The sequence below is a fragment of the Pan troglodytes genome, chromosome 8 (assembly GCF_028858775.2).
Source record: "Pan troglodytes isolate AG18354 chromosome 8, NHGRI_mPanTro3-v2.0_pri, whole genome shotgun sequence".
Taxonomy (NCBI): Eukaryota; Metazoa; Chordata; class Mammalia; order Primates; family Hominidae; genus Pan; species Pan troglodytes.
Window position 1 is genome coordinate 71992357 of NC_072406.2, and position 27486 is coordinate 72019842.

The window sequence follows — 27486 nt, forward strand, 5'->3', positions numbered from 1 at the left end:
AATTAGATCAGAACAAAACAGGATAGGGATTTCCACAGTGCTTTTCTATATAATGTCTGTAATCTATAGATAACATAACCAATTAGGTCAGGGGTCGATCTTTCACTACCAGGCCAGGGTGTGGCACCGGGCTGTCTGCCCCGTGGATTTCATTTCTGCCTTTTAGTTTTTACTTTTTCTTTCTTTGGAGTCAGAAATTGGGCATAAGATAATATGAGGGTTGGTCTCCTCCCTTATTCCCCCCCTTTGAGACTCTCACTCAATAGTGGAAGTTCTCACTTTCATTTTTACTACCCATGTCTTCTTGCAAGACAGATCAATAGTGATTCATATAGTACCCTTGTGCTGAAGCATTTTGGTGAACTAAGGTAGTAATGAAGCTTTTTATCATTTGAAGAAGTACAGGTAGCAAACAAGGGAGCAGTAAGCAGGTTCCTATTACTATTATAACTCTTATTATGAGAGTTTTAAATCCTCCTAGCACTGGGATTCATTTTCCAAACATGGCCCTAGGATCAAATCTATGCCACACTTGCATGGGCACATGTGCCTGTTTTGTCATATCTCTAACTATGTCTTCAACTACTTGCCTTTGATTTTCTATGTATAGGCAGGAATTAGTAAGGTTAAAATTCTTACAGACCTCTCCTTCAGCTGCTAGCAAGCAGTCGAGAGCTGATCTACTTTGATAGATAGCATTTCTCATCTGAGTTTCTTGCCAGGCCAGAATAGTCAAGGCTCTGCCGGTTTTGTTAGTGATTATTTTTAAGACAGCTTGTAACCGTATGATTTGGTTGATCATGTAAATGGGGGTCCGGTATCCCCACGAGCCATCTTGTGCCCAAGTAGCAGGCCCATAATATTGTATGATTCTCTCAGGGGGCCATTTATCATTTTTTCAATTTCCTATAGCCATATTCTCTTTTTGCAGGAAGCATAGACAGGGAAGCCCAGGAGTTCCCTGTTTTTATGGGCAGTAGGAAGAAAGATGGTTTAATAGTGCCAATAACACAACTACCTGCCCACTGGTCAGCTAATTTGGTATAGCTCTATGCCCACATATGCAATATAATCCAGTGGGGGCTGTCCAGTCCCAGTGGGACTCCGGGTGGGTCCACACGGTTTGCAAATTTGGGAATTTACTAAATGGATTTCTCTCTGTGTGATTTGAACTCCACTAAGTGACTGTTTTTGTGGTACCATTATACAGTTTCTGTCTCAGACAACTAAGTCGTCCTGCGGGGTGAGTGAATTCTTTTCCTTCTCTAGCTATGCAATATTGTCCAATAATTGAGGCTTATAGGACCCAGAAATTAACAGGGTGAGTCTTTTGAGCCGGGAATGCATCAGGAACTGGGTCTGGAGGTACTAATTCTCGGGCTTCCCATGGCCATTGATCTCCTATTACAGTTCCTCCACATACATAACATGAAGTGACATTGAGAGACTGGGCTACGTGCTCAGCTAATTGCAAAAACAAACTTCTTGTTTTTCCTGGAATTTCTGGTACTGGCACATTTAGTTCATCATAGAAAGTTTGAAACACTGGCTCAGGAGAGCATTTGTAAACTTCTCCTTGAATCAAGATATGTACTCGAGGATCCAGTCCAGCCCATCAATTCCTAAGGTCACACGCTCCCCTTTTTTCCAGCGAGGATCAAGGGGATTGGTTGTTACTAGCTCTAAGGAGTTACATTGTCTTTTAGTACAGGAAGGGACATTTTTTCCTGTCTGAAGGTGGACTGGATCCTTTTCATTTTTTTTTTTATCCAAGTGGCCTAAATGACACAAGACTACAAATGTAAATAAATGTGTTTACATTTATTTCCACACAGTCCTAATTTATGACAGATGTACTTATTTTCTGCCATATAGCCTCTTTCCTAATTAAGAGAACCACACCTTATTCCTAACTTATTACTATTAATGAGAGCAAAGGCATCAAATTTTAAGGTGACTTGTTTGGGCACCCCTTTTTCTTCTGTTTCGACTAACACTTTACTCGTATTGTTTATAAGCCCCCACCAGTCCTCAGTCCTTAATCTTATTTTAAAAACTGTGGTCATGGGAGGCTCAGATGGGTCGTAACACACGTCAGGTTGATCATTTCCTGGGCTACACACCTTGTATAGAATAACATTATACAAACAATTTCTTTTTAGAGTTCCAGGACACATATAATAACCATAATATAATAGGACTGTAGCAACCTTTTGCCCTACCTCAGTGACTTGATGTATACACTAGGAACAGTCCTCAATCTGAGGAAAGTCAGTTGAAGTCCTTACTGTACAAGTCCAAATTTTAAGGAAAATGAGTCCTGCGGTGAGTTTTCTCATTCTTCGGCCATGCGTGGACCAGTCAGCTTCCAGGTGTGACTGGAGCAGGGCTTGTCATCTTCTTCAGAGTCACTTTGCAGGGGTTGGCGAAGCTGCTCCCATCCACATACCGCTCACAGTCTACTGATGTTTAAGGATGGTCTCGGAGGTTGGGCCTGCTAGAATAAACTGAGTCCAACACCTTTATACAGTTATGTTCAGCTGGGCTCTCTGATACCAGAAGCAAGGTGGTGGGGTTTAGGGTGTTGCAAACTTCAATGGTTATGTGGGGATTTTCACATAAGCAAGCTTTGGTACTTGGTTGATCTAGGATTTGTTAACCAATGATGTCATTAAAGTTACCACAGCATGTGGGGCCTTTATAGTCAGGTTTTGCCTAAGGGTTAGTTTATCTGCTTCTTGCGCTAACAGGGCCGTTGCTGCTAGGGCCTTTAGACCTGGGGGCCAGCCTTTGGAAACCCTGTCTAGTTGTTTTGAGAGATAGGCCACTGGCCTTGGCCAGGGCCCCACAGTCTGGGTTAAAACTCCAACTGCCATTTTTTCCCTTTCTGACACATAGAGTGTAAAGAGTTTTGTCAGGTCAGGTAGCCTCAGGGCTGGGGCCGACATGAGTTTTTCTTTTAACTCATGAAAAGCTCGTTGCTGTTGGTTGTAATAGATGTAGTTTATCTAATCTACATTTTTATTAACTGTCACCTACCAAAATATTGACTCAAATCCTGCAGCTATTTGATTTAAAGCTTTAAATTGATCTGGTATTGCTCGTGGGACTCCAGTTGTGTCTAAATAGACATGAGAGTCGAAAGACCCATAAGGGGCTTCTCTTGCTTTACAATGGCTTATTTTTTTTCCTTCTGGTTGATAAAATGCCAGGGCAAAAGGGATAGACAATTAGACTAAAGTACAAGTGCCACTCCAGTTATTTGGCAGAGCGCCCAGTAAAGGTCCACCACAATACCACCACACATCCGCTCGGGGATGAACAAGGGCTGACTGATTGATAAGCTCTTGAAAATTCTTAAGCTCACTGCATCCTTTCAGGTCTCCAAGGAATGCTGTTTCCTCCCTGTCATGAGAGACACGAAGTGAACTTAGTGTTGGGAGATGGAGGCTGGATGGCCCTCGGGGGCTTATCCACAGGGTGCCGGACTTTGGGATATAGCAGAGAGATCTTGGCACGACTTATTACTCCAGGCTGTAGAATCCTGGAAAACAGCTACCATGCAGCCTACGCCTGGTTGACTGGAGGACCACCTTAGTGGAAAGGGGACAATCTGGGCCTCTGCCCTGCCATGTGCACAAGCATAACAATTGTTTTTGTTTAACATGCAGATGGAATATTTGATCCATTTTAACCAGGCATTTGCATCTTGGTATCCTGTTTTAATTGCTGAAGTTGGTTTTAAGTCTTTAACTTCTATGATCCTCTAGTAAAATGAATGTATGGTTTTAGGAAATTACAAAAACCAGTTGGAGCAGTCCATCCTTGCTCTGTAGTGGTCCACAGAACGTTGGACCAACTATGGCATGAAAGTTCTACATCGGGGGGCAAGACTCCTGGTTGGCACCAGGATTTTATCGAAATCTCCCCGGATTAAATGGTCCTAGTTTACTAATGCCCAGTCTGAGGAGAGTCATGAGGGACAGAAGTACTTTTCTGAAGTAGAAAGCTGCTTTGACTTGGCAAGTCCCCACAGGGTATAATAAGGCAAGCATTAAATGCAATAGTTTGAGGTGAAATTGACTTGGTTATGTTATTAACTAGATGCTTAGCAATAGAACGATGAAAGAGAAATAGAATAGATGAAAAGAGTTAAATTTTTCTTAGCTTTAGTTTGGTAGGGTTTTCCCCTGGGACTATGGCCCACGACTGTGGAGGGGGTGGCGCTTTCTTGACTCGGGTGTGATGAGTCCATCTTTTTTCTGCTATACGAACAGAAGTCTTGGTGGTTAGCAGCACAAGGTAGGGTCCTTCCCAGGCTGGCTCGAGTTTTTCTTCTTTTCACCCTTTGATGAGAACGTGATCTTCAGGCTAATGCTCGTTTACTGGAAATTCTAGGGGTGGTACATGTACTAAAAGACTTTTAGTTTTTGAGAGAAAGGAAAGTGGAAGATAAACCAAGTATATAACTTTTAAGAATTGACCTTTTGTTTTAAATGTGGGGACCTTAGCAGTGGACTTTATAGTCCTTAGTGCCTTTTTACTGAGAAATTTCCTTTAGCACCTATTTTTATTAGTTTTTAAACCAAAGAAACCCAAATACCATTTTACATTTAACAATGCTTCTCGTATGATTTTTATACCAGATAAGCTAAATTTTATCTTTATATTAGTATGTTATTAATGTTAAACCTAATTTTAATAAAACCTTGTAGATATATTTATCTAATTTTTAATGTCAGACCATAAGGTAAGATTTTATAAACTCTTTTTAACCTTTTATAATTTTTGCTAAAGAGCAGGTTGGTGCTTTAAGAAAAACCTGTTATGCTTTTACTTTAATGTCCAGTTCACAGCAAAACTGGATGATACTTCTTTAACTTTAGTTAAGATGTTTACACACAGAATTTTCTTTATAATTAATATTTTAAAACTTGCTTAAATCTTCAAAACAATAATTTTTTTAACTTTTTAATGTAGGTAAAAATGTACCTTCTTATGCCTCCTTATAATCCTTTTACCAAAGGTATATTTTACTTTTCTTATACAACTTGCACATAAACTGTTTTGGTTTTTTTTTCAGTAGTTTTACATTCAGGAGGCCTAGTTACTTTTAAATTATACAACATTTTTTGCATAAATTCTTTTTTATAACATTTTTCTCTTTCATGACTTTTGCAGACAATTCTTCGACATGCTGCTTCAACTTTCTGACTTATGACAAATATTTCTTTCTTTAAACAACCAGTTAATTTATTTCAGGACAAGAATTTACCATACAATACTCTTTTTATATAAATTCTGCCCCCCCTTTTTTTCCTTTTTTTTTTTCTTTAACCTTAGGATACTTCTGAACTGGTGAGGTGTGCTCACAATGACGTTTCCTCTAAAAGTTTTTTTTTTACTTTTTTGTTGTTGTTGTTAGCAAAGCAATTGCTGCTACAGATTGAATGCATTTGGGCCATCTGCGGGTTACTGGGTTAAGGATTTTTGATAGGAAGACCTCAGTGCTTTCAGGATACTCCCTTGTTTACACTGACTACAAAGTGGTATTGAAGTGTTATAGGGTTACAGAGAATATCTTCAATTATCAATTGTAGGTTTTAAATTTACCTTGGCTTTTAAAGGAATGGGTACACTTTTTTTTTTTCTTAACTGCTTGTATATCTCTCTCTTTCTCTCTTTCTTTCTCTCTTTGACTTTCCCTCTCTCTCTCTTTGACTTTCCTTTTGCCTCTGTCTCTTCCTCTCTCTCTGCCTCTCTCTTTCTTTCTCTCTCGCTGTCTTTCTCCTTGACTTCCTCTTTGTCTCTTCCTCTCTGTCTCTTCCTCTCCCTCTTTGCCTCTTTTCCTCTCTGTCTCTTTCCTTTCTCTCTCTCTGCTGATCTTTCCTTGCCTCTGCCAGTCGCTTATGCTGCTGTTCTCTCAACCACTGTGTGTTGGGGGCGGGGGGTCTAAAACCAGCTGTAACCAAGTGTCTACATACGGGAACTGGTCTGGGTTCCCTGGCTTACAGGTTACCTTGTGCCATACCTTTGAAACAAGGGACCTGTCCAGGCTTCCTTCTAATGGCCAACCTACCTCTAATGCTGGCCAGTCTCTCTTACACAAAGTTTTAAGTTTTCCTGGTGTCATAGTACTCCATAGTCTCCTTTAAATTCTTTTTTGAAATTTTTCAACATAGTTCCTAGTAGGGTGGGCTTATCTGTGCCCGACCTACTCTTCTTTGAGACAAAACACCACGCTCACACCACATGCACACCACAAAACAAAGAACAGGTAAAAAGGGCACACGCACACACACACACACACAGTTTGCACCAAACCAAAATCAAAACCAAAATCAGAGTATCCAGAAATCCAAGCCAGGTCAAAACCAAAACCAAAGTATCAAGCAATCCAAGTCAAGTCAAAAACAAAAACCAAAGTGCCGGTACAGGCACACCGTGGGTGATCAGGCCACGCTTCCACTGAAATGGAGTAGGCAAGTTCCCAAGACCAGTCCTGTCAAGCAATTCAAACCAAGTCTAAACCAAAATCAAGTGCCAATAAAGGCACTCCATGGGTGATCAGGCCACACTTGCACTCAAACGGAGTGGGCAAGTTTCGAAGACTAGTCTTACCAAGTTTTAGATGTCCAGACTCCAAGTGCCCGTTCCTTCCTGGTGTTCAGCCACTGCGTTGATCCTCCACAGGGGCCTGCCACACACTGCTCTGGTGAGGCGTCCCACTGGGGCAAATGCCTACCCAGGAGCGCTCTCAGGATCTGCGTCACTTGGGCTGGTCAGAGTCCCCCACAGGGATGTTCTACAGGGCAGGCTTAAGCCACCTAAGGAGCTGCCTCAACCATCTGCCAATCACCTCACTTCCAGTCAGTGAACCAAGAAATGTAGCAGGACGAGCCACAGACAAAACTCCTCAGACACTGACTTAAAGAAGGAGGGGGTTTATTCAGCCGGGAGCATTGGTAGGACTCCTGTCTCAAGAACCAAGCTCCCCGAGTAAGCAATTCCTGTCCCTTTTAAGGGCTCACAACTCTAAGGGGGTGCACGTGAGAGGGTCGTGATCGATTGAGCAAGCAGGTGGTACGTGACTAGGGGCTGCATGCACTGGTAATTAGATAGGAACAAAACAGGATAGGGATTTCCACAGTGCTGGTCTATAGAATGTCTGTAATCTATAGATAACATAACCGATTAGGTCAGGGGTCGATCTTTCACTACCAGGCCCAGGGTGTGGCGCCGGGCTGTCTGCCTGTGGATTTCATTTCTGCCTTTTAGTTTTTACTTTTTCTTTCTTTGGAGGCAGAAATTGGGCATAAGGCAATATGAGGGGTGGAGCCCTTACTTTCTGGTATGCATTTTTGTGTCAGTTTCTGCCCAATTCATTTGACATTCACATATTTATATGTGATATGCAAAGCATGTGGTATTTGTGCCATTTTTGTTTGTGTCTCTCTTTATTTTAATGCAGGAGGAGTATGAGACCCAGAGAGATTAAGCAACTTGTCCAAATGTCACATAGCTCAATAGCCAGAGCAACAAGATGGCAGGAACACTTAGTCACATGAGCTTCGCAAGGCTTCTCAAACCATAAGATGTGTATGGAACACTGGGGATCTTGTTACAATGTGGATTCTGAATTCAGTAGGTCTCAGGGGGACTAGGATTATGGATGCCAACAAGCTCCCAGAAGTTGCCACTGCTAATAGTTCTTGAATCATCTCTCACTATATCCTTCATAACACCGTGAGCATATCCTTCCCAATACTTCCCCCAATTGTAATTGCACCATTTCGGTATTCATTCATGTTCCCCACCAAGCTTTGAACTCCATGAGAACAGTAGCTGTGTTTTGTTTACAACTTGGCCTGGCTGCCCAGCACAATCTGGCAAAAAGGAACTGAATGAATATTTTTGAAGACTGAAGAAAAAAATGACCTATTGCCAATTATAAAGCCACAACACTTGCATATTAAGACTCTTATTACTTGTTGAAAAAGGATGTTCATCATGTATCTTTTCTTGTCTCAAGTCACATTATGGTACCTAGTTGTAATTTCCAGCTCCCAAAATAACATAACCAAAAGACGCCCTGCGAGGTCAGCCAGTTTAGATCTATACCTCCAGCAGAACTATGCCTAGGTTCCTGTGGAACATAATCACCTCCTTGGGCCAATGTGATGGGTTAATATGAGGTCATTCTAAGTGTAAGGGGGAGTGTAAGTTTGAAGGAAGCCACATCACTTTTGCTCCCACCTGAGGATAATAATGACAGCAATCTATCATAGATTAAAGGTTTCCCATATGCCAGGGACTGTACTAAGCACTTTGCATCAGTTACCTCATTTCATTTTCTCTACAACCCTATGAGCTAGGCTCTCATTTTATAAGTAAGGAAGCTGAGACATAGGGCTGTCAAACTATAGGAAGTGACCCAAGCAGTCTGGCTTCAGAATAGATGATTCGGACCACCTTGTCTACTGCCTGGAAGTTCCCAGAGAAAAGAAACAACTGCCTGAAAACAGGAGTAACCTGATAATGGGTTCCAACAAATCTCAAATATAGGGGTTTGAGGAGAAGCACATCACATCAACAGGAGGTGGTCCTTATACCCCAAAGGTATGGCCTAATAATACAGTGTAGAGGAAGAATAGGACGTTCTGCTACTGTTTTCAATTAACACTCAGTTTGACTCTATTTGGTTTGTGGTTAAATATACAACACTGCTGACAGGTTAAGTAAGAGCTGGTTAAAGGATATGTCTCAAAGGTCCAGATTCCTTTCACACTTAATTAGATCTCTTATGAAACCTTGCATTAATGATTGGACCAAATCAAAGAAAACAATTATCACATAGAAGAACTCAGAATTTTGTTGAGTATGTATGTCCAAAGTAAGAACTCAAAAAGTCTAAAGGACAGAGAGTCATTTGTTTTTCAAAAGCTTAAAAAGTAGAAGTTCAACAGTTATATTTTAACCCTGTGAGATAAAGCGGAAATGGAGAAAACAGGGGAAGAGAACACATTTTCGAGTGGGACATAAGAAAAAAGTAAACTTGATCTTTCTTCTTGATAAAAAAAAATGTTTAAATATGGAATAAGAAAACAGAGGCAATATTAAATACAGCAAGAGGAACTTGAATAAAGAATTACTGTAAGAAAAAGAGTTTAGCTCTACAGATTGGTTTTTAACTACACTTGTCTTATAAAGTTATTATTTACCTTTGGAGGCAACATATAGATTATGAAGCCTCCGGATCCGGTTCCAGACACTTCCTAGTGTTGGCCTCAAACTGGCACAATTCTTCCAAGATTCAGTTTCTTCATCTGTAAAATGGAGGCAAGAAGTGCCTGCCACCTAGGGTTATTGTAAGCCTTACATTCAATGACATAGAGTGAGCATTTAGTCCCAAATAGGAAATCAACATAGGTTATACTCTGCCTTCTCTCCTTTCTTATAAGTTGTTTTCCTAAAAGAATCTCTTCTAAGTATTTTCATTCCTAAGTCTTTGTTGATAGAAATATTTCTCACTTATCCAATTGCCCAGGGTTAAGAAAAATAATCCACCTACAAACAGATGAAATATGTGTATAAGAAAATTGGTACAGCATATGTAAAGATTATGCTACTGGAATGTTAAACTTGGTATGTTAAAAATAGAATTATGTAAAATGTCACATAGGTACACATCCTAAAAAATCAACTTCACTCACAATCTCACGTATAAATGTTAGTCAATACACCAAATAACGACTATGTTAAAAAAATCCAGAAGTTGTTTGTTTGTTTGTTTGTTTTTGTTTTGAGACTGGGTCTCTCTCTTTCACCCAGGCTGGAGTGCAGTGGTGTGATCACAGCTCACTGCAAACTTGATTTCCTGGACTCAGGCGATTCTCCCACCTCAGCATCCCGAGTATGAGTATCTGGGACTATACAGGCATGCACCACCATGCCTGTCAAATTTTTTTAATTTTTATTTTTAGTAGAGATGGGATTTTCTCAGGTTGCTCAGGCCCGTATCGAACTCCTGCACTCAAGGGATCCGCCTACCTGGGCCTCTCAAAGTGCTGGGATTACAGGTGTGAGCCACCACACCTGGCCAAAAATCTAGAAGTTTCATGACTCAGTAGGATAGATGTTTTTGGGGAAAAAAATTCACTTCAGTATATGTGAATGTTTCATAAGCCATAAAGAACTAAACAATACACAATGTTGTTTGTATTGCAGTGTCCTGTTGGCTTCTAGAGTAAATTGGCAATGTCATAAAACGTGAGTCACTCAACAAGTTAAAATACAAATTTTTATTCACTGTAATTCAGTTTGAAATGTACATGGAAAGGAAGTCAGCTTTCTAAGAAGTTATCACAACATATATAATAGAAATTAAGTCAACAAAGATAACAAACAAAATTTTTAGAAGTCTTCCCACAATTTCATCTTCTAGACTTTTGGGAATAGTAGTAGAAATTAATATCCAGTTTTTACCAGTCATATCCAGAATTCTCCCGCTCCCTAGGAAAAAAGAGAAAAGTATCTTCAAATGAACACATTTATAATACTGATTCTTTCAACTCAATCTAATATTTCCACTATAAAAAGATAGTGAACAAGGTAAGTCTTCCAGGGAATATGCCACACCTATTTGTAACCAATCAATGAAATAAAATATTTTTCTCCCATTTATTTTGACCACTTTCTGTCAAAATCACAGGCTTTTCTCTATGCCAAACTTGCCTTTCTTTCTAAAACAAACAGCTCAAGGAACTTTCATAGTGGCCATTCTCTTTTCATGTTATCTGTAGTAAGTTTATTTATCAAGTATCTGCAGTCATTTCAATCATTTTTATTGGCATTGGTGAAGCTGCTATTCCTCTAACTTGTACTATTGGTGTTACCAGGAAGTGAGAATTTGAAGACATGAAAAAAGGCAGGTACTGATCAAAAAAAAAAAAAAAAAAAAAGGTATTTTTCTTTCCCCAAGATCCTGTCTGTCATGTTTTGGTTACTTACTAAGACATCAAACATTTAATTTCCTCCACATTTCTGTATTAATAAAACAGGTTTTAAAAACTACCTGGAATTTGTGGTCTGCATTCCACATTGTTGGAACTGTTTACCAAATGTCTGTTAGGCAGGACATTTAGAACCATTCTTAATCCCTTTTACAGGGGATGTAAAGGCAAATAAGTGGTTTTCAAAGCCTTACACCAAAGTTCCCCATATATACTCAACTTAAAATGAACGTCAGTATCAAAAAGGTGGCAAGATTTGGGTAGTAAAATATTTCATCTACTATTTTCACCCCAAAATAAAAAAGGCAGGTAGACTTTTAAGAGAGAATAAGAAAAAGAGAAGGGGAAAGAAATGAGTACTCTGCCAGTGTTATCTACTCCCATTTTGAGCTATCTTGATAATTTCTGTAATAAATTGCTCCATTCCTAGAGAAGGGAATTACTTGCCCCAAATTATACAATAATCATTAGCAAAAGAAACACCTAGAATTTTCCCTGCATGCAACAATTCCTTTTGCCTGTGTTTCAGCAACAAGGAGCAAAAATAATACGTGGGTTTGCAAAGTGATTTTCCTTCTCTCCAGAAACCTCAAACTCCAGCTTGTGTTTCTTCAGTCTGTGGCTCCCAGGGGTACCTTCAACTCTCTCCAAAAAGAGTAAGAGAGAGACTGAAATAAGAAGTGAGGAGGGGAATAGACAATTAGTGAGGAATGAGGAGTGAGTAGAGACCCATTTCTCACCTGAATTAATCCCAGGTAGTGGTAGGTAACACGGCTTCTCAGTTTTCTGCTCTTGCCAGAACAAAGTGCATTCAGCACAGGTGGTCTCTTAGCAACCTTGATTCCTGTGTCAAATCATAGCAAAAAGTTTTACTGGACAGTGAGGTAGTGTAGGAAGTGGAGGGGCAGGGAGCCTACACAGAAAAACTTCCAAAATTGTTTTCAAAACTAGATTGGAAGGAGATGTCTAAGAGTGAACTTTTGAAAATATGACACTTTAATTTCTGTTTATCCCAGAATTGTAGAGCATAAAACTGAACATTGGACAGAAAGATTAAGCTAAATTCTAGGATTTTCCTGGTGGGGCAAACATTCACCACACTTTTTAAAGAAGTAATTCTCGACCGGGCACGGTGGCTCACGCCTGTAATCCCAGCACTTTGGAAGGCCAAAGCGGGCAGATCACAAGGTCAGGAGTTCGAGACCAGCCTGACCAATATGGTGAAACCCCATCTCTACTAAAAATACAAAAAAATTATCCAGGCATGGTGGTGCACACCTGTAATCCCAGCTACTCAGGAGGCCAAGGCAGCAGTATTGTCTGAACCCAGGAGGCGGAGGTTGCGGTAAGCCGAGATGGTGCCACTGCACTCCAGCCTGGGCGACAGAGGGAGATTCCATCTCAAAAAAAAAAAAGAAAAGAAAAGAAAAGAAATAATTCCCTAAAAATTATCTGAAACCAAGGCTTTAATATCTTCATGACAAAACAACAATTACAACCAGAAAAGCCTTCGTATGTAAGTGACCATAACTCATGAGATTGTGTGCCTATTTTTTAAGTACAGTCATCCCTCAGTACCCATGGGGGATTAGTTCTAGAATACCCCACAGATACAGTAACCATGGATACCAAAATCCATAGATGCTCAAGTCCCTGATATAAATGGCATAGTATTTACATATAAACTACACATATCCTCCCATATGCTGTAAATCATCTCCATATGTTACTTATAATACCTAATACAATATAAGTGCTATGTAAATAGCTGTTATGCTGTATTGTATACAAAACAATGACAAGAAAAAAAGTCTGTACATATGCAATAGGGATACATAGTTTTTTCAAAATATTTTCAATCTGTGGTTGGTTGAATCCATGGATATGGAACCCATGGATCTGGAGGGCCAACTGTATTATGTTTTAATATTTTGTATCATTTTTACAAACAAATTAGAAAATGGAGTGAATTTATTACAAAAGACAAGGCTATAAAATCTGATTGCTGTCTCCTTTAACCACGTGCAGTCACACACTGCATAATGACTTGAGTCAATGAAGGACTGGCAGTAGCCCCATGAGATTATAACAGAGTTAGCCAGGCACAGTGGCTCACGCCTGTAATCCCAGCACTTTGGGAGGCCAAGGCGGGTGGATCACAAGGTCAGGAGTTCAAGACCAGCCTGGCCAAGATGGTGACACCCTGTCTATACTAAAAATACAAAAATTAGCCGGGCGTGGTGGCAGGCGCCTGTAATCCCAGCTACTTGGGAGGCTGAGGCAGAGAATTGCTTGAACCTAGGAGGTGGAGGCTGCAGTGAGCTGAGATCGCGCCACTGCACTCCAGCCTGGGCGACGGAGTGAGACTCCATCTTAAAAAAAAAAAAAAGATTATAACAGAGTTGTAAAATTCCTATGTCTTAGTGAAGTCATAGTTGTTATAATGTCATAGCACAATGCATTACTCGTGTGTTTGTGGTGATGCTGCTATAAACAAACCTACAGCACTGCCAGTCCTGTGAAACCACAGCATGTACAATGATGTATGGTACATAATACTTGATAATGATAAAAAATGACTGTGTTAATAGTTGTATTGACTATACTATACTTTTTATTATTTTAGAGTGCACTCCTTGTACTTATCTTTTTAAAAGTTAACTGTAAAACAGCCCCAGGTAGGTCCTTGAGGTATTCCAGAAGAAGGCATCATTATCACAGGAGATGACAGCTCCATGCATGCTATTGTCCCTGAAGACCTTCCAGTGGGACAAGATGCGGATGTGGACGACAGTGATATTAATGATCCTGGCCCTGTGCAGACCTAGGCTAATGTGTGTGTTTGTGTCTTATAAGAAAAAAATAAATAAAAATTTTAATAGAAAAAAGCTTATAGAATTAGGATATAAAGAAAGAAAATGTTTGTGTACAGCCATACAATGTGTTTGTGCTTTAAGCTAAGTATTATTATTATTATGAAAGAGTCAAAACATTAAGAAAATTAAAAAGTTTATAAAGTAAAAAATTAGAGTATATGAAATTTAATTTTTTTCTTTTTCTTTGTTTTCTTTCTTTCTTTCTTTCTTTTTGAGACAGAGTCTCGCTCTTATCGCCCAGGCTGGAGTGCAATGGCGCGATCTCAGCACACTGCAACCTCTGCCTTCTGGGTTCATGCAATTCTCCTGCCTCAGCCTACCGAGTAGCTGAGATTACAGGAATGCACTAGCAAATCTGGCTGATTTTTATATTTTTAGTAAAGACGGTGTTTCACCATGTTGGCCAGGCTGGTCTTGAGCTCCTCCCCTGAGGTGATCCGTCTGCTTCAGCCTCCCAAAGTGCTGAGATTACAGAGGTGAGCCACCAGTCCCAGCCTATTTCTTTATTCTGAAAATTTATTACTGATGAAAGAAAAAAATGATAAATAAATTTAGTGTAGCCTAAGTGTACAGTGTTCACAAAGTCTAGAGTAGTGTACAGGAATGTCCTAGGCCTTTACATTCACTCACCATTCACTCAGTGACTCACCCAGTGCAACTTCCAGTCCTGCAAGCTCCATTCATGGGAAGTGTCCTATACAGGTGTACCACTGTTTATCTTTTATACCACATTTTTACTGTACCTTTTTTATTTTAATTTTTTATTTACTTCTTTATTGTATTTTTAATTTTTTTGAGATAGTATCTCACTCTGTCACCTAGGCTGGAGTGCAGTGGCACAAATATGGCTCACTACAGGCTCGACCTCCCAGGCTCAAGCGATGCTCCCACCTCAGCCTCCTGCGTAGCTGGGACTACAGGTGTGTGCCACCATGCCTAGCTAATTTTTTGTATTTTTTTGTGGAGATGGGATTTTGCCACGTTGCCCAGGCTGATACTGAAGCCCTGAGCTCAAGCAGTCCACCTGCCTCAGCCTCCCAAAATGCTAGGATTACAGAGGTGAGCCACCACACCCAACCTATTTCCTTATTTTGAAACAGGAGCTTGCTCTGTTACCCAGGCTGGAATGTAGTGGTGTGATCATAGCTCACTGTAACCTTGAACTCCTGGGCTCATTCAATCCTCCCTCCTCAGCTCCTGAGTAGCTACGGCTACAGGTGTGCACCGCCTTGCCTGGCTAATTTTTAATTTTTTGTAGAGACGGAGTCCTGCTATGTTGCCCAGGCTAGTCTCAAACTCCTGACCTCAAGCAATCCTGGGAGAACAGGAGTGCGATTCTAGCTCACTGCAGCCTCAAACTGCTGGCCTCAGGTGGTCCTCCCCTCCTCAGTTTCCCAAAGCGCTGGGGAGCCACTGCACCTTGATGATATTAAAATGTTTAAATATGATTATAACTCCTACTTATAACCACCCATTACACTCCTAAGTGTATCCCCCACCAGAATGCATGGCTATCTGCCTACCAAGACACATATCCAAACATCGTAATAGCTTCAATATGGAAACAACTTAAATGCCATTAGTACATGGATAAATTGTGGCATAGTCATATAATGGAATATTATATAATAGTAAAAATTAAACTACAGCTATAGACAAAAACAAAGATGAATCTTACAAATATACCATTGAATTTTAAAATACAAAAACAGGTGAATCTAATAAAGATAGCATTGAATTTTAAAAAGCAAGACACAAAAGACAACAGCGTAAGTACATTTATATAAACTAGAAAAATAGAGTTAAAGTGCATGGTTTAGGGGTATATATATGGTTGGCAGTAATGCAAGTGGTAAATTTATCAAGAAAAGAAAGAGATTTGCTACCACAAAATCAGAGTAGTCCTGACTTTAGGGAGTATAGGGAAAGGAAACAGGCAAGAGATTCCAACAGTGTTTCATCTCTTGTCCTGGGTGGTGGTTATACTAGCAATCACTTTTTAACTATTTATTAAACTGTACATAGAAGCTTCATGTGATTTATTTCCTTCCTTTCTTCCTTCCCTTCCCTTCCTTCCTTCCCTTCCTTCCTTCCCTTCCTTCCTTCCTTCCCTTTCTTTTCCTTCCTTCCCTTTCTTTTCCTTCCTTCCCTTCCCTTCCCTTCCTTCCCTTCCTTCCTTCCTTCCCTTTCTTTTCCTTCCTTCCCTTTCTTTTCCTTCCTTCCTTCCTTCTTGCTTGCTTTCTTTCGAGAGTCTCACTCTGTATCCTAGCTTGGAGTGTAGTGGTACAATCCTATTTCATTGCAGCCTTGAACTCCTGGACTCAAGCAATCCTCCCACCTCAGCCTCACGAGTAGCTGGGGCCACAGGCACATGCAACCACACCCAGGTAGTTTATTTTTATTTTTGTAGAGACAGGGTCTCACTATATTCCCCAGGCTGGTCTTGAACTCCTGGCCTCCAGTGATCCTCCTGCCTCAGCCTCCCAAAGTGGTGGGATTACAGACATGAGCCACTGTACCTGGCCTTCATGTGCTTTTCTGTATGTATGTTAGACTTCATAATTAAAATACTAAACAAAATAAAAGACCAGAGAGAAATAAATCCAAATGTCAATAGTGGCCATAGTTGTGAAGTTTGGGTGGAAGGAATTTGGGTGATTTTCTTTTCCCTCTGCTGTTTCCATTTCTCACTGCCACCCGCCCCCGCCCCCCACCACACCTTGCTGTTTCCATTTCTCACATTCATTCATTTAAAAGGATATTGCCTATATAACTTCAGAACACTAAGGAAAGTAGTCTCATTACTGTTAGTCTTCCTGCCTCTGATATATTTCAAAGTAATTTATACTGATTTTATTTTTGTCAAACCAATCATTATAACAAATATGAATGAAAGGAAAATTACATTTATCAATGAAACATTTTAATGAAAGTATGTAACTTCTATGATAAGGCAAATCTCTTCCACCATGAGGAACAGGAACCAGGGGTTCCTGTTTGGTTTTTGCCCTTGATGTTAGGTCTGTTTCTAGATCTAAATAATTGGAAGGACACAAATTTGTCTCATCACAAGTTTCCTAACACACCCAGGTTTTACTGTGGATTAAAATTATGAGTCACATGGTGGTTGGATTTACATTGAAAATGAATCAGGGGCACCTCTACCTCCTACCTCCTACCTCCTACCTCCACCGCTGCCGCTACCTTTGCACGGTCTCCCTCTGATGCCAAGCCGAGGCTGGACTGTACTGCCGCCATCTCGACTCACTGCAACCTCCCTGCCTGATTCTCCTGCCTCAGCCTGCCGAGTGCCTGGGATTGCAGGCGTGCGCCGCCATGCCTGACTGGTTTTCGTATTTTTTGGTGGAGACGGGGTTTTGCCATGTTGGCTGGGCTGGTCTCCAGCTCCTGACCGCGAGTGATCTGCCAGCCTCAGCCTCCCGAGGTGCCAGGATTGCAGACTGAGTCTCGCTCACTCAGTGCTCAATGTTGCCCAGGCTGGAGTGCAGTGGCGTGATCTCGGCTCGCTACAACCTCCACCTCCCAGCCGCCTGCCTTGGCCTCCCAAAGTGCCGAGATTGCAGCCTCTGCCCGGCCGCCACCCCGTCTAGGAAGTGAGGAGCGTCTCTGCCTGGCCGCCCATTGTCCGGGATGTGAGGAGCCCCTCTGCCCGGCTGCCCAGTCTGGGAAGTGAGAAGAGCCTCTTCCCAACCGTCATCCCGTCTAGGAAGTGAGGAGCATCTCTGCCTGGCCGCCCATCATCTGGGATGTGGGGAGCGCCTCTGCCCCGCCGCCCCGTCTGGGAGGTGGGGGGCGCCTCTGCCCCGCCGCCCCGTCTGGGAGGTGGGGGGCGCCTCTGCCCGGCCGCCCCATCTGGGAAGTGAGGAGCCCCTCTGCCCAGCCGCCACCCCGTCTGGGAGGTGTACCCAACAGCTCATTGAGAACGGGCCATGATGACAACGGCGGTTTTGTCTAATAGAAAAGGGGGAAATGTGGGGAAAAGAAAGAGAGATCAGATTGTTACTGTGTCTGTGTAGAAAGAAGTAGACATAGGAGACTCCACTGTGTTCTGTACTAAGAAAAATTCTTCTGCCTTGGGATGCTGTTAATCTACAACCTTACCCCCAACCCGGTGCTCTCTGAAACATGTGCTGTGTCCACTAAGGGTTAAATGGATTAAGGGCGGTGCAAGATGTGCTTTGTTAAACAGATGCTTGAAGGCAGCATACTCATTAAGAGTCATCACCACTCCCTAATCTCAAATACCCAGGGACACAAACACTGCGGCAGGGCCCTCTGCCTAGGAAAACCAGAGACCTTTGTTCACATGTTTATCTGCCGACCTTCCCTCCACTATTGTCCTATGACCCTGCCAAACCCCCTCTCCGAGAAACACCCAAGAATGATCAATAAATACTAAAAATAAAAATAAAAATAAAAAAATGAATCATGGTAGTAAGTGTTTCTTCTTTAGGATCGAAGGGGCATTTGTTGAAGAGAATAGCTATTTAACAGCAGTAATTTTCAGGATGAAATATTTCCTAGTTTTTATCTGATAGAAACATGTACCAAAAAATATACACAAATTTTAAACAAGTTAGGACACCTTAAAAACTATGCTACAACTTACTGAATGTGTTTATCTGAAGACCTTGGTCTTATCTCGAACGTAATGTTTTAACATCATAGTTAAAATGACATGACCTTCCATTTCTGATATGACAGCTGAGGTTACTTTGGGTCAAATTTTTTTTATGTTGAAACTTCAGATGACGGCAAATAATTCCCCCCCACCACCCCCCCCCCACCATGTGAACACCTCTGCCTTTCTTTTCCTCATTTCTAGAGGCCATTGGGAGTCACTTTATTATTTTATAAACTGTTGTACTGAAAGTAGAATGGATACTCTCATCTAGTTTATAAGTTTTTATTTCTTCCTTTGATTCTATCAAGATTCAGGTCCAAATAATCTAATTTAAATTGACCTGTTCATTGCTTATTAGATAGTTGAGGAGTGGTATCCCACAGAGATAGACAAATGAGAGTAGCAGGAACCCCTGGTTTCTAGGAGCTGGACTTCATTGTACCCTCTGTTCTTCACTCTGCCACCAGTTTGTAAGCCCTTGCCTTTGAAGTCAACTCTGACTCCAGGGACCATAAGAACAATGTATTTTCTAAATGGCTTGGTCCCCTGGCAAAAAAACCACAACAACAAAAAAACAACAACAACAACAAAATACCTCTATTATATAAAAGTATTACAAGTTCTGAGACTTCACACTCTCCTCAATTTCTCCTAACCTCTAACATTTCTCTTTATTAAGTGTGGATTTTTGGTTAGGACAAAGTACAGAATGAATATACTTTGCAAAGTCTCTTTTTCACTCAAAATAAAAATTTTCATTGGATTCAAGTTTATAATCTTAAACACATCAGTCACACTACAAAAATATTTTCTCTTTTAATAAAAATTTTCTAATCCTTCTCCTTGTTTCAATCAATGTCTAACAGTTAAGATAATATTGATAGAAGTTCCCTAGAGGCATATGTTGAAAAATGAGACACAGTTGAAATCTGTCCACTTCTGCTGAATAAGCCACTTAAGTAAATAATATTATAATAATCACCATTTATTGAGGGTCTATTATGTGCCAGGCGCTGCTTATGCACAACTGGGAGATGAAGGACTTTGAGTATTCTGTGCCATAGTTTAGAAACTAATCCAGTACTTCAGCTTCCAGATGCCATGTTCTTTCAACTATACTGATTTATTCATGTTTTAAAATGAAAAGTTACTTTTGAAAAGATCTACATTATAATGGAAATGGACTATACTGGCATGGAAACATCACATAATTATTAATGGCCATGCTCCTTCTTCAGTCCTGGATCCTTTCTATATAAGTGAGCTGGTTGTGGATGGGATGCAAGGGCTGACAGTTACCCCTCTGGCCCCGATAACCCCAAATTTGCCGGAATTCACTTTATAACAGTTAGTTGCTAATTTATTCACATCAAAACAATCTGCCCTTTGTAAATGGGACATTGCCCAGATCACAACTGTGAGCTCACTATTTAACAACAAATTTAGCTGAAAGTACAGTTTTTTTGTTTTTGCTCTTGTTGCCCAGGCTGGAGTCCAATGGCACGATGTCGGCTCACTGCACACTGCAGCCTCCACCTCCCGGATTCAAGTGATTCTCCTGCCTCAGCCTCCTGAGTAGCTAGGATTACAGGCATGCACCACCACGCCTGGCTAATTTTTGTATTTTTAGTAGAGATGGGGTTTCTCCATGTTGGTCAGGCTGGTCTTGAACTCCCAACCTCAGGTGATCCGTCCGCCTCATCCGCCCAAAGTGCTGGGATTACAGGCGTGAGCCACTGCGCCCAGCTAAAAGTACAGTTTTTATTATTTATTTTTATTATCTTTTACTACCTATTTTATTCATATTTATTGTTATTTGTTTTTAACCACTTGTTACCTTATGGCTAACAAGTTTCTCCCCTTGACCTCCTTAACATTAACTAAGCTGAGAAATAATAAGAATGCTACCAAGACATGGTGTTTGAGAGATGGGTCTAGAATCAGACTGACAGAGTTTGAATCTCAGGTCTGCCACTGTGCATGAGACCTTAAGCAAGTTACATTAACTCTGTGCCTTAGTTGGCAGTTCCATAACGTGGGGATAATGGTACCTGCTTCTTAGGGTAGCCTGATAATTCAATGAGATAATGCTTGTGCCTAGAAAGTAAACATTTAGTAAGTGATAGTGTCTATTATTAATTACAGTTTAGCATATTACTGTTAGACAGTAGCACTTGAATGAATCATTCTTCTCAAGTTCTCTTTAAGCACCTAAACAGGCAAAACTGTTAAACTCCTATTCATCCTTTGAGATTCAATCTCACCTCCTCTGTTATCCAATCTGACTTCCTTAGGCAGAATGTATTTCCGACTTGTCCGTAACATGTTGCCAGTGACCACACTGTATCATGGTTGTTTACATGCGATACCCTATAGTCAGTGATGCTTTCCTAGAAGGTAGGGGAATCTGGATTCCAGTGCCTCACACTCTCCGACACTAATTAGTTCTCAAAAAATACTGACTTGACTATACTTAAAGCAGAAGCTTTCTGGAAAGAATGAAAGTTCACTTTGTCCAAATGACAATTACAACAAGAAAAACATACATAATAAGTCTACTTCTCCCAGCAAATAATTTTAAAAATAAAATCCCAAAGTTGGGTGCTTGCAACTTGTCTCCCTATGGAAAACATCTCCCTTTCCCAGAAAGTTTATGTTCAAGACAACTGTCTTTTAGAAACTTGAGAAATCGTATGAGAACTATGTCTTATTAATGCTTTTTCTTTTGTTTTTTTTTTTTTTTTTTTTTGCTTATAATTAGGGAAGCAAGTCAAGTTGTTGGAAGGCAAGAAAAACTTGGCACAGGACGTGCAGGGTTTTAGAATGGGATGATCTGTTGGGATGGCCACCGTTTCTACAGCATAGTGGAGGTTTGCCCTCACTAAACTCAAATTCGAGTAATTTGGGAAAATTTGGGCATATGCAATGGTAAATGGATTTTTTGTGTTCTGTAAGCTTCTAAAATTTGAGTTCAAGCTGCATTTTCTGAGCTCATTAAGGTCCCCTTCAATTCTGCCCGAAGTTGAATTATATGAGAAAGGAAATTTAACACAAATCTGAGAAATTAACTTATCAATGACGTGAACATTATATCATAGAAAGCTTGTATAGGAATTAAATAATGCATATGGCTGTATGTTTAAATGATGGCAGGCATTATTCTTGCACCTTGTTTCCTGATTAAGACATGATCTCAGGTCAATTATTCTCTTTCCAGCTAAGAAAAACAACAAGAGGGAAAGACTGGAAATACTAACGAAATCTTGGTATAGAAAAGATATCGGAGCTTTTGTAAACTTCTCATTTGACAAACAAGGCCCAGAGAAGTGCAGAGACTTGTCTGAGGTCACACAGTGACTTTTTCCAAAGCTAGTGCTACAATTGCCTCAGCAATTTTCTGACATTTATGATAGACTGGATTCTGCATTTCACCAGTCAGCTATGTGAGGAGAGTCTACCTTCATCACCCTCCAACATCTTTGATTCCAGCCCATGTATAACCAGAGAGTCCAGATCAAAGCAAATCACAAGTGAAAAGTAGAAAATGTGGCAGGTCAGGGCCACAAGGCAGAGAATTTGACAAGTGGACTTCGACTGAACACAGAAACATGTTAGTCACAGATGATCAGTCAGCAAGGTGGAGTGAGGAGAGAGTACAGGATCTGAACCGGATGGAACCAGTTTGAGATCCTGGCTCTTACCACTATTAACTCTGCAGCCTTGGACAAAGCACCTGACCTCAGATGCCACCTCATCTGGAGAACAGAGAGAGTAATATCTGTCTTGTGGGGGGTTGAAAGGACTTTATTCATAGCTAAAGTTCAGTGCCTTCTATACACACTTTGATTTTTAATCTCATAAAACTTTATGAGGTGGAATATTCATACCACTATTTTCTTATTCAAAAATACAGAAACCCAGAGAGGTTAAGATAGCTGTCCAACGTTACACACGTAGTAAGAGGTGACCAAGGATTTTTATGGAGATTTGTTTGGCTCCAATGCCCACGGCCTTAGCCACTGCAATATTGCAGGACTGGTAAAAATGTAAGCCAAGAGGCCAGGCATGGTGGCTCACACCCGTAATCCCAGCACTCTGGGAGGCCAAGGCAGGCAGATCACCTGAAGTCAGGAGTTGGAGATCAGCTTGGCCAACATGGCAAAACCCTGCCTCTACTAAAAATGCAAAAATTAGCTGGGCGTGGTGGTTCGCACCTGTAGTCCCAGCTACTCGGGAGGCTGAAGCACAAGAATCGCTTGAACCTGGCAGGCAGAGGTTGCAGTGAGCCGAGATCATGCCACTAAACTCCAGCCTGGGTCTCAAAAACAAAACAAAACAAAACAAGCAAACAAAAAAAGTAAGCCAAGAGCCCAGCATGCTGCCTGACACTCAATAAATAGTGCCTAGTTAAGTGAAGCAGCAGATTCAGAAAGATGGCCACTTCCTTGCAGCCCAGCCATGAAGAGGGATGGAGTGGTTCAGTTAGATGAGAGGAAACAAATAGCCCTTAAGAGATGGAAAGCCCAGAGAAGCTGAGGCAGACACACAGACACATGAGCAGCAGGGTGTTGGCTCACCTGGCAGCACTCCTGAGGGTCCATCTGATCACCCACCCGCCCCAGGTCAGAAAGCAGGTTTCAGACCTGTCAGGAGCCACTGTGTTTCTCTTCTCTTCAATGGAACCTCCCTTGCTCTCTCTCTCTTTTTTTTTTTTTTTTTTTTTGAGACGGAGTTTCGCTCTTGTTGCCTAGGCTGGAGTGCAATGGCGCAATCTTGGCTCACTGCAACCTCCGCCTCCTGGGTTTAAGTAATTCTCCTGCCTCAGCCTCCCGAGTAGCTGGGATTACAGGCTCCCGCCACCACACCGGTTAATTTTTGTATTTTTAGTAGAGACAGGGTTTCACCATGTTGGACAGGCTGGTGTTGAACTCCTGACCTCAGGTGATCCATCCTCCGTGGCCTCCCAAAATGCTGGGATTACAGGCATAAGCCATCACGCCCAGCCCACTTGCTTTCTTTTTAGGTCAACATCTGTTCAGTTTTGGCTTTCCCAAGCCATTGATGGCCATGCCTCAAATGTTTGAAGTAAATGTTGTGGCCCTAAAAAGAACAAGTTTTCTACATATGAACAAACATGACTTCTTAATCCTCCACTATCAGGACTCTTGAAGGTTAACGTTTCTAGCTGCCATATTCTTGCCCTAAACAGATCATACATTGCCCCTGAGATGACACGAATTTATTCAGTTATGGGCACTGAACATTATGAAATATTCTGGAATTGAAATAATCAAAATGTTATCAACCTTCTCCCTGCCAAGTTTTCCAGCCCTCTCCATGAATCACAGTTGTGATGCACTTTTACAAAGCCGGATGAAATGCCCGGAGCCCTGGCTGGGGATCAGCTGTGCGAGGCTTCCTCAGAGAGCCCCAACACAGCGGTGCCAGCAGACACTTGTCCTTTGAGTGGTGCGAGGATGCAGAAATGGGTGCAGGATGCAGAAACGGGTGCAGGATGCAGAAATGGGACTAGGGGGGCTTGTTTGTGTTTTTTGACCTGCAGAACTCAGATATCCAAATGAGTGTCATTCCCATTTGGAGTTGGTGAATGGAGGGGAGTGGGGAAATCTCTGGGCTTTTTTGAGTATTCAAAGGCATTTGGCAAAACCTTTTAAACTGCCTACTTGGCCTGCAACACACACTCCTTGGTATAAATTCACTGGTGGCAATGTCTTTATGTTTTTAGGTGCAGATCTGATTTCTGAAACAAGCTGATTGTTCTTTGGAGTCAAGTTTAGCTGAAAATAGATGGTTAGGCTGGAGAATAGAATTTCAAGTTTAAATGACAGACTATGACCACCTTTAGAGCAGAAATGATATCTCTAGCATTTTCCACAGAGCTTGGAACAAAGTAAGTGCTTAATGACAATTTTTTTCCATTGGGCAGATGAGGTGTGACTTTAAGGTGTTGCTCTTCTATTCTTCACAAAGTCATTACTTAGAAGGTGATACTTGGCCAGGTGCAGTGGCTCACACCTATAATTCCAGCACTTTGGGAGACCAAGGCGGTGGTTCACTTGAGCCCAGGAGTTTGAGACCAGGCTGGGCAACATGGCAAAACTCTGTCTCTACTAAAAAAAAATAATAACAAAAAATTAGCTGGGCATGTTGGTGCACACCTGTAGTCCCAGGTACCCGGGAGGCTGAGGTGGAAGAATCACTTGAGCCCGGGAGGTGGAGATTGCAGTGAGGTGATATCAAGCCACTGCACTCCAGCCTGGGTGACAGAGTAAGACTCTGTCTCAAAAAAAAAAAAAAAAAAAAAAAAAAGTGATACCCAAGGAGGAGTACTGAACCATGAGTAAGCCCATTCTGACTTTTATAGACCCCGTTTTAGGTTAGCACATGGTGTCTTGCACATGGTAGGAATTAAATACATATTTGCACAATTAAAGTTTACAGAGGAAAACAAAAATCCAATCATATCTCCTGAGTTACAGAGCAACACTTTGGAAAGCAGGTATTGAGACAATCCTTCTTTCTGTCTTATCCAGACACACAGAATCTAATGTGGCAAGGGTGGAAACCAGTCTTTTGGAAACATAGAAAGACAGAGCAAAAAGAAAAATGTTAGAATGCTGATTATAATAGAGCACATACGTTTATGGAAATAATAGTTTATATTTTGAAGTTGTTTGGGGAGGTTTCTCATCATCGCTGATCTTAGCTGTAGACTTCATGTCTTGATTGCTAACAGTATACCATCCTCCAATCCACCTGTCCTCAGCATTTGCATGGTTTACACTATTCTAAAAATGAAGTTACTAAAAGTAGTAGAAGTCAGATATCGCCTCTACAGTTTAAATTCATGTTTCCCATCAAAAACCATATTTGGAGGCTCTGGATTTAAATTGGAAACAAATGAGAGATAATTAGGAAGATTCAGGAAAAATTCAAAGAAGGAATTTATAAATTTGTTAAAATAACAGTCACTGTCACTATACTTGGCTTCTTATATACACTGAGTAAACCCCACCACGTTGTAAAAGAGACTATGATTCTCATTTTACAAATGAGCAAACTGAGGCTCAGAGTGGTTGAGTACTTTCTTAGGATCACACAGCTTGTATGTGGTCCAAGCCAGGGCTCAACAACAAGCCCACATCTGCCTCCTTCTAGTTCCCTGTCATGCCTCCCTTACACATTTTATTTAGAAGCCTGGTGCACATGTTCAAGAATTGAACATACATAACCAAAGCAGAAAGCTATATTAGTCTGTGGTCTTGAAGAAGGATTGGAGTGTCAGGTTTTAACCCTGCTCAAGAGAACCAAGCGGGGCATTGGCCTTTCTGGGCTTCAGGGTCCCCCTTTTCTAGACAGAAAACATAGTGACCTACTTTGAAGGACTCTCAGAAGCAACCAGCATAAAGAAGGCTGCAAAGACAAAGCCTCTGGCTAAAAAACAAGGAAGCAATGAATCCATGGAACAAGACAGGTGCCCTCTCTGATCCAAACCTAGAACAAGGGGGAAAAAAACAAAAGTGCCCAGGTCTCTTGTCCAACTACTCCTCCCCCCAATCCCCTACATATACTTTTCATATGTGAAAATTCTCTTTGAAATCACTGGAATTCTATTTGGAGAGAAAATACAAGGAGACAGCTCAAGCTGCAGCCACAGGTCTTGGTCAAGTAGTTTAAATATCGTTAATCCTTTGCTTCTCCTCCTGCCTTTATTTAACCAAAAGAAAATGAGAGGAGTAGAAATCTAATTCATTGGTCTCTCTTTATAATCAGCCTTATAAAAAGCAGAGAGATGCTGCAGGGAATAGGAAATAGGCTTTATGAGTCTTAGTGAATTTTAGCCTACTATGTTCTCCCTCTATCAGAAGCACATAAACTTTAGAGTCACACTAAACTTTCCTCCAAAATCAACATCTTAAAATGCTACATTAAAAAACAAAACAAAACAAACAAACAAACAAAAAACACTTACTGTCCAGGGGTTCAATAAGCGAAGTCCAAAGTCAAGGGAATGATCTCTCTCTTTTATGAAAAACACCATATGGTCTTGGTGGATCAGGAGGCTCACTGGTCTGTTATTAATAACTGGCTTAGAGCTTTATGAAGAAACATGAGCCAGAATGTCACGGGAGGAGGCAAGCGGAAAGAAATTGACAGGCACAGGTGGAACAAATTATAACAAAGATATACTTATGCCCACACAGGAGCTCAAAGAACCCATGAGAAGGAGATCAGTTCCTCCACAATCAATAGACCCTTATGTCAAGTTTTTGAAGAGTTAAACAACCAACAAAATATCCTGAATGTCGGCAGGGAACATCACACACCAGGGCCTGTCGGGGAGAGGGTGGGAGCCTGGGGGAGGGATAGCATTAGGAGAAATACCTAATGTAAATCACAAGTTGATGGGTGCAGCAAACCAACATGGCATATGTATACCTATGTAACAAACCTGCATGTTGTGCACATGTACCCTAGAACTTGAAGTATAATAATAATACAAAAAATCAGGAATGTCAAAAAGACACCATGACTCATTTAATGTTATACTATCCTTTGCTCTTCTGAACAATTATTTTCCATGGACATCTGAATATCTTCTTAAATTTATACATTTTACCTTGTTTATATTGACTCCTCAATTTTAAAAATCTATCAACAAATGGATTTTGAAATGCATGTTATCAACTTTTTAAAATGTGTTTACCTGTGAGCATATCAGCTGGCTTCCCTTAGAGATCCCAAAACAATTCCTGGAAACATACAGGTATATGTGGGGGTTGGAGGCTGGATCTTGTGATTGTATCATACATAAATTCATGTGGTAAGAATGGAGGTGTAATCCTCACTTTACTTCTGGTTTGCAGTGGCTCTCGTCTTTTGGAAACTTATATTTCAAAACATTCCAAATTCTGTGCCTTCCCTCCTCCCC

At 41.0% G+C, this 27486-nt stretch overlaps 2 protein-coding genes across 3 annotated transcripts in view; both read right to left on the reverse strand.

Moving 5' to 3' along the window:
- SLC16A9 (solute carrier family 16 member 9) overlaps nucleotides 1-6932 on the reverse strand; it is a 78805-nt gene extending 71873 nt beyond the window's left edge. Inside the window, exon 1 of the mRNA XM_016918355.4 lies at nucleotides 6622-6932. The gene's annotated coding sequence lies outside the window, so the exon portion shown is untranslated. The remainder of the gene's footprint in view (nucleotides 1-6621) is intronic.
- Nucleotides 6933-10281: 3349 nt separating this feature from the next.
- On the reverse strand, nucleotides 10282-26652 carry MRLN (myoregulin). Of its 2 annotated transcripts, XM_054659355.2 has the most exons (4): nucleotides 26527-26652; nucleotides 12291-12412; nucleotides 11753-11856; nucleotides 10287-10512 (listed from the first exon to the last, which is right to left on the reverse strand). In XM_054659355.2, the coding sequence occupies exon 4, from the start codon at nucleotides 10490-10492 to the stop codon at nucleotides 10352-10354; it is 141 nt and encodes a 46-aa protein (XP_054515330.1). In that variant the 5' UTR covers nucleotides 10493-10512; nucleotides 11753-11856; nucleotides 12291-12412; nucleotides 26527-26652; the 3' UTR covers nucleotides 10287-10351.
- Nucleotides 26653-27486: the final 834 nt, after the last annotated feature.

What these genes read in the sequence shown, in the direction of transcription:
- MRLN (XM_054659355.2), bottom strand. Translation starts at nt 10,492, where the DNA reads ATGACTGGTAAAAACTGGATATTAATTTCTACTACTATTCCCAAAAGT.